Source organism: Papilio machaon, chromosome 21 (genome assembly GCF_912999745.1).
Source record: "Papilio machaon chromosome 21, ilPapMach1.1, whole genome shotgun sequence".
NCBI classification, from domain to species: Eukaryota; Metazoa; Arthropoda; class Insecta; order Lepidoptera; family Papilionidae; genus Papilio; species Papilio machaon.
The window spans coordinates 2,937,861-2,949,070 of record NC_060006.1 but is presented as its reverse complement, the minus strand read 5'-3'; the positions used below and the strand labels follow the sequence as shown (position 1 = coordinate 2,949,070).

Below are 11,210 nucleotides of genomic sequence, written 5' to 3'. Positions count from 1 at the left end.
ATCAACTAGTTTAAAAATTTAAAGAAAGAAAACTATCCATTTTTAATTGTTTATAAAATGAAATAACACCATCCAGCAGTTTAAAATACATGGCCGCTGTGAAGATGTATCATGAAAATTTAATATTTTCGTAATCTATTTACAGAACTGAATCATAACTTTATCATGTGAAATAATTACATACATATTTGACACCGAATCAGATTATAATTTTAAAGATTCCATAACTTAGATACTAAGATATCAGTAATTTTTCTTATTTAACAATTTTTAAAAATCAATTATAATAAACGCTTTAGCCGAAGAATATCCGGCGATGTCTAAAAAATATCACAATAGCGAAAAATGCTCAATTTAGAAGTGTTAACCCAATCCATGTATAGGAAAGCACAAATTTTATCATTAACCGACGAAATTGTATTATTTTTAATCTATATCCAGTTTCCGGAAAGCGCCAACGGTGCCGTAAATGTCGGTATCAAACTGCGGTTTTTCTGTGAGGTTGGACAGCTCGCTGAGATCTCGTAGGTAGTCCCTCAATTCGTCGACACGACGTTTCCACTTTTTAGCGATGACTTCAACAGATTCCTCTTCGCCACCCCATTCGGCTGGCAACACTCGTGACGGGAAGTGTTCTAGAAGATCCTCGACTTTTTGATGCAGGTAATACTACAAAAAAAAATGTATTTTTATTAATTAAATTTAAAGTTTAATTGCTTTTTACGCAACGGGTCTTTCAAATAAGAGCAGCTTTCATCTTTACTGAAAAATACAACAGGCAGGTGAATATTCAGCTGCAAGTAGGTAGCTGAATGTTTTTGGGGCGAGAGAAGACAGAGTTCTAGGCAATTTGGTAAACCATTCACATGCATATTAATAAGAACAGTAAAATATCTGATCTTATTAAAATGAGGTTATCAACCTGTTCCTCATGTTAAAATGGAAATAGCCCAACTCAAGTAATAAAAACAACCATCAATTATGGAAAAACAACATTTTTTCTAGTACAATCCATAATAACTACGTGAAACTAATAATTGTTACTCCGGTTCTTTATACGCAGTTTAACGTTTTTTTTATTTCGTCTTTATAAACAAACATATTAAGTTATTAAGACAAACGTCAAGTTATATAATACTAGCTATCGCCCGATACTCTGTCTGCGCAGCATTAAAAAAAAAAACGTAGCCTATGTGTTCTTCCAGACTGTGTTCTACATGTTATGTCCAAAATTATTTGAACCGTTCCTGAGATACCTTTAAACAAACATCCATCTATAACTTACGTAAGATAACTTCAAACCTTTACATGACAGTCATACGCTACAGTCAGTACAGTCACAATAACATGAGACATGAATCCGATGATGTCATAATATCTTTGTACTATATACAGATAATTTATATGGTCTTTAATACAAAGTATGTATAAACGCACACATAGTTCACTATAGAAAACACCGTCTTTGTAAAAACAGTGATAGAAATAGTTTTAATAGATGTTTTTAGCAGTGGAAGATAACGGTAAGTTATTATAATGTCTTCCCACGCCTACAGCAGTGTCGGCTAATCGGACCGACATCGGTATCCGAAGTATGTGACGCAGGAAAGTTAGTCAACCTGTTTGCTTATTTTAATTAAATTCCCTTTACGTCTAAATCACTTCTTGTTCTTACATAATACATTTTTATGCTATTTTTATCGCAATAGGATAGGCGTAGATAAAATTGCTCGTATATTTAAATTGTGATTTATGTTTGAGAAGCTTGAATGTGATATTTTTAAAAATTAACTAATATAATGCCTAGTCCGATTATAAAAGTACGAACTTTACATAATGTTGGTAACAAGATATTTTTGGTTTGTTTAATTAATTCTGCCTCATACTATGACAAAATTAACCGCTTTTTAAGGAAAAATTAAGTTTTCATGTTTCCAGAAATTACTTATTTATTCTGATCAAATACGATGTTTGCTTTTAATAAAGAAATAATAACTTACAATGCTAAATAAATATTTTTACTCCGTAAGATAACTAAGTAAAGTTTTTTTTAAAACAAACCGCCACGTATTTATGACTTGCATTCTAAACAAAGATCAACAACAAATAAGTACATGTAAAGTTTTAAAAGAAGTATAAACACACAATGGACACATTTTACATCAAGACCAAGAAGATTTTATCTCTATAACATTATGTGAAAAAATACGAACCTTATGACTTATGACACCTCATACCTTAAAATCGGTTAATTTGATTTGGCTACAGGCGGTTACAACGTCACGGAATTGAAATAATAAACTGGAGAAACTTAACCTAACCTTATTAACCTTCTGTATAAATAGAGCTAAAAATGATAAAACAGATTTTAGAAATCAACTTTGTTTTTGTTTTTTTTTTCTCGAACCAAAAAATAAAAGCATTGATAATTATATAGTACGTTAGTATCATATTTCTAATTATAAAATATCGGACTATTGTAACAATTGAAACGGGTTTTCATATGATCTCATGTTGTGCGGAAATGTTTGTGATTTATAGAGTTTCCGCCTATGTTATACCGTGTCTAACTATGAAGTTTGGCAAGGTTTTAAATTTCCTTACGTAAGAAGTCATTTAGTTAATATAATTCTACGCTATAGTACAAATGAGTCTATTCAAGTATACCGGTTCGAAATTGTAGTCTATTGGGCATTTCGTCTGATGATAAATACAGTGACTAGCATAAATATTTGTGACATGTCGAAATTAGTATGAGATCTATGGTTTACTCTACGCCCGGTATGGGCGCTACATATATTTTTATACAATTTTTTTCGATGACTATATGAAGGCGATTGTCACAAATGTTCGTGTTAAGCCCACATTACTTCGATATCTTTTTCTTCAATTTGTGTCTTCTTCAAAACATTACTGGGATCAAAGAATCGAACTTACCCTTCTTCGGATCTTCTCATTGACACATGAGCGTATAAAATTGAGCGATGAGGCGATGAGGGGCGGCGCGCCGACAACGTGTATGCGGCGCATACGCTGCGGGTACGCCGCGTGTGCGAGGTGTATCGCGCGCCGCACGGAGTTCGCGGCGGCGGCCATGCGGGCCGCGAGCGACGCGCGGACATTCGACGTCTGTCATTAAAACAATCACACCAAACTATGTAAGAAAATAGTGAATGAAAAACTCTATCGATATATTCTTGCAATCGTGAAGTTAAGAAGGAGTTATTTAACTTTACGTAACCTTACATAGCTTTTAAAGTTACATTAGTTTTGCTAATCTTTTGGCAACTGACACTATTGTATAGCCGCTTCCAATCATGTTATTGATTAGCTATATTTTATTAAAGAAAAAGTTTATTTTATGAGAAACAGCAATAGCAATATTATTATTCATTTAGAAAAACATTTTGATTAATCCAATAATTTCTTTATTAAGTTCTACTTTGTAATCATATTATTTACGGATGAAGCATGCATTTAATATGATGTATTTCAGTATTTAGATAATAATAGTATATCCTTACCTCCCAAATAAAGACATCGCCAGATATTAACGTTTCGTCGTGCATACGCGCGTCGCTAACTAGTAGTATGGCACGCACGGCCGCGGCGATGTCCGCGCTGCTTTCTGCGTAATTCGCCCGCACGCGGAATATCGTTACCCGTAGACCTTCGTCTGTCAACTTTGGCAAAGGCGCGATGTCCCTGAGGAAAACAGTTTTTATAATATTTATTAACTGTATGATAAAATATACTACTATTTTTGTGGTTTATTATTATAGAGGTTTATTGTTTATGTTGTAATATTTTTTATAAAATATATTATATAGATGTAAATAAATTAATATGAAATGATAAAATTTTATTAATAAGTTATTAATACTAACTTCTGTAGAAATAACGAATAGGTATTAGTTATTATATTCAAATGTAATAAGTATTGAAACTTGAATGTTTTCACGGTCACTATTGCCATTGATAAGAGTTATAATATCTTGTCAATAGCCACAAAGACCTCGCTCGTATAAACGTGAATGAAATATATATAAAAAAAGATTCCGGTTAATGAGAGGTACTTAAATGGTGACTTGTCTCCAGGGAAACTATTAAGTGGTGTGAATGTGATTAACACTTACAAGAATTGTAATACATCGTTCAAAGGCGGCTCACTGAGGGAACGATGTTCGTAGAGATCGCGGCACCGGGCGCGTGCCACACAGAAAGCTTCAAACTTGGACCTCGCGCGCTCCTGATCCATACGACAGCCCCGGATGAATAGCTCCAGAATATTTTTATCTGTGGTAACGTAGAATTGTGTCTAATGTACTTTACATGCGTTTTTTTTTAAAGATAAATATGAAAAAAACTGGTTAGTTATAATGTGTGGAATGATCTCGAATATAAAATGTAAACATATTACGTCTCACATTTATTTACATCTAAGGTATTTTTTTTTACGAAAAACTTACTAATATCATAAATGCGATAGTTTGAATGGATGGACGGATGGATGTTTCTTAGTATGTATCTCCAGAACGGCTCAACGGATATTGATAACATTTGATGAGAATGTAGAACATAGTCTGGAGCAGGAACACATAGGCTACTAATTAAGTTTTTTAAATTGCCGCGCGGGCGACATCAAGTCTAAAATAAGCATAAATAAATAAGTGCTCGTAACATTTGGTAGACGGAACTGAACGAAAAACTGATAAAACTAGGGTGAAAAATCAATGAGTACCAACAAATTATATATGAAGATCAATGAAAGATAATTTTTTTACCAATCAAAAAACAAACCGTGCCCTCAAATGCCTTGGCGAAAATCAGTAATTTTCCGTTCGGTTATACATAAATTAATATACGATCAAATGTTTAGTTATTTATTGAATCCTAGTTTTAAAAAGACAACTTTTTTGACATGTATACATACATGTATAAAAAATGCATAATTCGACAGTGCGTCTAACGAAGAACGTCTTTACCTAAGTTTCCATATTCTCTTTTTCCATATTTTTATAGAAGTTGTTAGGGGTCGGCAGAGGATACAGAATACTTCTTTGGAGAAAAAGCATGCTAAAAAGGCATAATTGTAGGTATGTATCTCTATTTTCGTTCTTTACATGTGTCTCAATGTTATTAATTTTATAAGTTACAAATTTTATTCTTGCCAGAGCTAAGTAGAAGTAGAACATAACAGATGTCGTAAGATGATAACGTAATTAATATAGTTACAAAGCGAGTTTACGAAAGTAGTGTCCTATAAGAATACAAATGGCAAAGAGTACGACGATACGAGAGTAGTTACATTGTACCACGCGCATGGAATTACAAAATCAGATTTCCAAACTACAACAGATACTAAAAGCCAACTATAGTCCTCTTATTTAATTGTTTACAATGTGTAACGTTTGCAGAGCCTGCTGCACATATTCAGTTTTAACTGTAAAATACGACTGCCAGACTTGTACAGCCAAAGTTGACAACTTTACAGTTCAACTGACCATCTAATCAAAAAACTATTATCTATACTTGATCTAATCAAGTAACTGTACAGTTAAAACTGAATGTGTGAATCGAAAAACTGCCTAATTATCAACTTCATTATTGTGATAGTGAGTTTTCACTCACAACACCTGTTTAACAACAATATTGTAGCTAACTCTAGTGGGTCTACTACTTCCCATTGACAGATTTTACTGAAATTTAGTGCACACTTTGGAGGTTGTTGACATGCAACTTTACACATTCAGTGTCATTGTAAACTCAAAATATCCAGCATTACAAAAAGGCGGATAATATTTTACAATAAACTCAACATGGACAGCAAACAAAATGCCTTGAGAACAAAAAATATTATGAATACATCAACACATATTGTCTTCTCTGTTTTTAAGACAGAGGGTTGACTAATCAAATGTCACTCCAGTTGAAACCCACAATAAACTTGTTGTAAACGTGGTAAGCAGTAACCTTAGTAAGAAAATAAAATCACGAGTATTTAAATGGTATAAAACAATGTTTGCGTGATTAAATTTACCATAAAACAGGTCAATGTTAAAATGGGTGAAGTAAATGGTTGCTGTCTGTGACGGCGAGGTTTGATTTTAAGGCTGTATGTGAAATTGAAAACCATCTCTTTGTTTATAGCAAGGTTTTAACGTTTTAACGATTAATAAACTTTTGCACTGGAATTCATATGTTTTTATTGCCAGCAGTATCTTCAGCACAAGCACTCGTTAAAAAATAAAGAAACTTTTGTTTTTTCGTGCGAATGTTGAAAAAAATTAAGATCAGTTAAAAAAATTACATTATGCGAATGCCATTGAAGATAAACAATTATTTCTCTATGGTAAAAACAGTTTTTCCTTTCTGGATCTTTACTTCATTCAAAAACCTGTTTTTGTTTCATATTTTAATCCTATTTATTTTATGGCATGTCTATAATTTAATCGCTATATACTATGTACGCTATATTACTGTTACTAATATTATAAACTAGCTTTTACCCGCGACTCCGTCCGCGCGGAATAAAAAAAATGCACACAAGATAAAAAAAACGTTCCTATGTCCGTCTCCTAGAAAAAGCTACGTTTGTTTAAAGGTATTGTTTGTTTGAAGGTAATGTTTGGTTGATAAAATTTGGCACATATTATGTAGAACATAGTCTGGAAGAACGTATAGGCTATTTCGCGAGTCGCCGGCATTAGCTATAGTTTACTATAAAACAAAGACTTCGTATATGATTTATCTTTTCGAGATCATTGCATTAACTAAAGTATAAAAAAAAAACTCCATAATAGCAACAAAGTATCTAACGCTATTTATGATTGCAAATTAGTTTACGATATTGTATGGCCAGTCGTTGCACTTCTGGTGTTATAATTAATTTAAATATATTTCTATAAGGACTTAAACGTTACGGGCATAGAATAAATACGACTTTAATACGTTGTAACAAGTCAGGTCGTTGTGCAATAACAAATTTCAATGCAAACACGCGCCAATTGCGCGACTCGTAATGATCGATCTTATTTAACTGCCTGCCTTGGTATTCCGAGTTGTTGTTCGACCGAATACCCTATTTGTTGCTGTGGCTGTTCAAGATGTGAAGTAAAACTAGGAATGTCACCTCTTCGCGTTAGCAACATATAAATATCGAATTGTAGATAACTAAAATTTGTTGATGCTTGATTTTTCAGACAGAAATGCAAACCAACGTAACTTTAGAGAAAAAATAGCAAATATTAATTTGTAAGTGCTGTCAAATTAGCTTCTAATAGCTACTTATGTAACTAGTGACGTTAACGGAAATATGAATAATGAATATGATTTAGAATATTTAGTTCAACTACAATAATAGTTCGCTGGACGCCCTTGCTCAGTTCCGTATTATTATAAACCGTTGAAATTGATTACTTTATCGGTCAATAAGGATTTCAGTTCCTTATAGCTTTAAAACTATTAAACTACGTAAATTTCTTCCCGATATATGTCAGTATAAAAAATAACGTAAACAGTTGCTGGTTAATTCACCGATAGTTTTAAATAACCGTTACAAAAGTTCAGTTAAAAGTAAGACAGGTAAATATGGTTGTTTACATTTACAACTAACAGTGTGTAGCGGGCTTTAGCCAAAATATTTTTATGATTTCCTTATAAAAATATAAATTTCAGCCGATCATACTACAACAAACTAATAAGTTCATTTATGAAAAAAGAAAGTTTTCAAATTATCACAGCTGGCAGTTTTTTTTTAAATAATTACGTGACATAACTTCGCTGTGAAGATTATAAACGATTAAACGTTGGATTTATTTTCCTTTGATTCCAATTACTTGAGTCATTCATATACATTCAAAGTATTTAAATGAGCGTGGAATATTATGGTAATGGATATATTTTTGCATGGTAATGGTTATGTAATTAGTCATAATACTCGTAGTCCGTACTCGTAAGTATTGTGGTAGGTAGGTTCAAAGATCATTGTACGGAAAGGAAATACCGATTCAACTCTGTGAGATGACTGGTCCCTTCTGCATTCTTCGTAGACGTAATCCTTGTAATTACTTAAATGACGAGCTGCTCGAGCAACTTTAAGTTAACTTGGGAGAGAACTCGAGCCTACTCTAAGTTATCGATCATTACGAGTATACAGGCCTTAGTTAACCATGACGGTGCAGTGCGGAATGGTTGACTACACACATCTTTGAATTTCTTCACTGCATTGATTGCATTGCTTTGCATTTGCACTATTTTCCTTCACCATAAGAATCCTATATGAGCTCGATAATTAAATTTTCTTTCCCCGTAATTTGCGCGATATCACCCTTATTTCGTACAGGTTGAGATAATAACATAATAGTGTAGTACTAGTCAGTAATGTTTTTCATACAATGGTATAATATTAAACAAAGCCATAGTGAATGACACTTAAAGCCCGCTACACACTTACAGTTTGACTGTCCATTCAAAAATGAAGATGTGTAAGCAAAACTGAGAACTGTACAGTTTTTTTGCAGTTAAATTTTGCCAACAAACATAAGATTAACTAAACAACGTAACTAATTAAAAAAATATATAGTTATAACAGTACAGGAGAAATTAATGATATGTAGCGGGTTTAAACATTCCTTTAATAACGCTGTTGTCGCTTTTACTTAGTTAATGAAATGAAACATTAATATAGCAAATGAAGACCTACACTTTTTGGACAAAAAAGTCACCTCTTTTGGAAAGAACACAATTTAAGATTTTCATAGGAATTTTGTGGTAATAGTAATTGTCTAATTGTAAGATAAAGTGAAGGTAAACAGTATACTACTAGTGCGTGTCAACCACCGACGCATTTATGCGTATTAATAGAATTCAACTATCAAGTTGAACCTGTTTTAACTGAGGGCAATATACGAGCAGGTGAGATGTTTTTTACATTTTAAAATAAGTTAAAAAGAATCCATTCTTTTTCTTCCAACTTCTAATAAACATTCACTGACTCCTTAGAATCAATGTTACTGAGATGATATTTCCGAATAGCAATTAGTTCTGACCGAGGAAGGTGCATCATCTGAAAATGTTTCTCATTTCTGAATCAACCCTTTGTATTGTTAGTTTATAGAATAAAAAGTCAATTAAGTTACAAATATTCAAAAAATTACAATGTCAATGTTCATATTATGATAATTAATTGTATCCAAGTTATTACAGCAACGTTTAATAACCAACCTTGACCTCATTATGACGACTTTGTTATGCATTAAGAAACTTAATTGAGTTTAAAAAAATAATTGTTCAATAAATATGTACTTTAACTTAGTGAAGGGCATTTTAAGTAACGAAAATATAGTTAAAAGTACTTAAATAATAGTGACACTATATCTAAAAATAACAAGTGTTGATATTTTGAATGAATATTAATATGTGAACTTCTATGAAAAATAGGAAATAATCATCGAATTATCAAGTATTTGTTTTGAATAAGGTATTATTTTTTTTTTATTAAACCAGTTTTGTAAAAATCTTCCATATATTACGTATTAAAATATGTAAATATCACTACAACTAAAGTTCTATGTTATTCCATTCAATAACATGAGATGTTTTTATATTAATAATAGTGGATTTTTTATGTTATCTTTTCTCTCTATTTTATTGTTTCCTAATTTAATTTAATACTAGAACTTTTCGAGTAAATAAAATTATAACCGAAATATACGCAATGTAGACTTTATGTCCAAGAAATTAAATTCCTGTAAACAAATATAAACAAATATAACAATGAAAACTCAGTACCGTAAGACAATAAACCAATGCAGTTTGCGGATTCATAATGTCTACGAACACATTTATTTCCATTCTTACGATCCAATTAAACATTTTTCACTTTAATTTTATAAAATAAGCTTATTTTCAAAATATAAGTTGGATATATGATGCACATTCATATATATGTGATCAAAATACATATTCATAAAATATTGTCTTTCATAAAGAATATAATTAAACATTAAGCAATAGGAAAAATTAAGAATATTAATAATAATTGTTGTCTCCGGTCATGTACATTTTGTAATAATATTGCCTTTTTTAAAAAAAAAAAAAAGAAAACAAGATCGATATTTCCATACCTACTACTTCAGGTTGCGGCAAATATGGTGAGGCTGCGCACATACTCCGAAGATCTCTAACTCCTCGCTCCAAATCACCAGATCCTTCTCCTAGTTCCTGTTTAATAATTTCAGCTTGTTTAGGCGATGGCCCCTCGAGGAACGCCATTTTTAATTAACTTAACTATTTTTAAAAACTTCGATTTAAAATTTTCCGCGCGTTACTCTTGAAATGGCCACCGTAATGTTGACACCAGCTACGTCAGGATTAAACTGCGAGCGCAAAGTATGAAACTGTTTTTATAAACACGGCCCTTTTGCAACGCAAAAGCAAACAAACAGATCCTTAACGGTAAAGTGGAACAAGTTATGTTTTTCTCATATTTATTTAAAATTTAGCTTTATTTTATCTACAAAACAAAACATTAGTCTATATAGTTTTATAATATCCAGTCAGTTATCAAATTGGAAAATAAGAAAAAACTGTCGCTAATGTAACTGTTTGTTCTGTGGTTATTTGTATTACGTGTCTGATTTTTAAATTTCTTCTTGTCCTACATTCAATTGTATGTTTTTGCTGAAGCATAATTATTTTTGATGACACAATATGCATTTGCTGATTAAACGCACGTTGTATTACTACATTATTAGTACTACATACTACACTAGTTATAGACTGAGAGGTCACAGATGTAAAACATAGCCTGTAAGAACACAAAGGTTACCCACAAATTGTTTTGTAATTCTGCACAGATGAAGTCGGGAACAAAAGCTAGTATCATAATAAAACAACATAATCCAGTTATCAAAGCTATATATAGACTTTAATTTATTGACTACTAGCTGTCGCCCGAGACTCGGTCCGCGCGGAATTAAAAAAATTATAAGTAGCCTATGTGTTCTTCCAGACTATGATCTATATCTATGCCAAATTTCATTGATATCCGTTGAGCCGTTCCGGAAATACTTTCAAACAAACATCGATCCATCCATCTAAACATTAGCATTTATAATATTAGGAAGTGTAAGATTGACACTGTAGAGTTGTTTTGTGGTATTAAAACCTGTTATCTAAGAATAATGGTCAAAATGTTCTGTTGACGA

General features: G+C 32.0%; 1 protein-coding gene across 1 annotated transcript; it reads right to left on the bottom strand.

The window, feature by feature from the left end:
• Nucleotides 1–264: 264 nt before the first annotated feature.
• Nucleotides 265–10,400, bottom strand: LOC106709115 (retinol-binding protein pinta). Its single transcript, XM_014500814.2, has 5 exons — nt 10,128–10,400; nt 4,137–4,296; nt 3,525–3,705; nt 2,938–3,129; nt 265–669 (listed from the first exon to the last, which is right to left on the bottom strand). The coding sequence occupies exons 1-5, from the start codon at nt 10,273–10,275 to the stop codon at nt 427–429; spliced, it is 924 nt and encodes a 307-aa protein (XP_014356300.2). The 5' UTR covers nt 10,276–10,400; the 3' UTR covers nt 265–426.
• Nucleotides 10,401–11,210: the final 810 nt, after the last annotated feature.

What these genes read in the sequence shown, in the direction of transcription:
- LOC106709115 (XM_014500814.2), bottom strand. Translation starts at nt 10,275, where the DNA reads ATGGCGTTCCTCGAGGGGCCATCGCCTAAACAAGCTGAAATTATTAAA. An exon ending in GCCGCAACCTGAAGTAGTAG is followed by an intron (nt 4,297 to 10,127) that starts GTATGGAAATAT and finishes ACGTTACCACAG; the next exon opens with ATAAAAATATTCTGGAGCTA. An exon ending in ATGAGAAGATCCGAAGAAGG is followed by an intron (nt 670 to 2,937) that starts GTAAGTTCGATT and finishes TTTTTTTTGTAG; the next exon opens with TATTACCTGCATCAAAAAGT.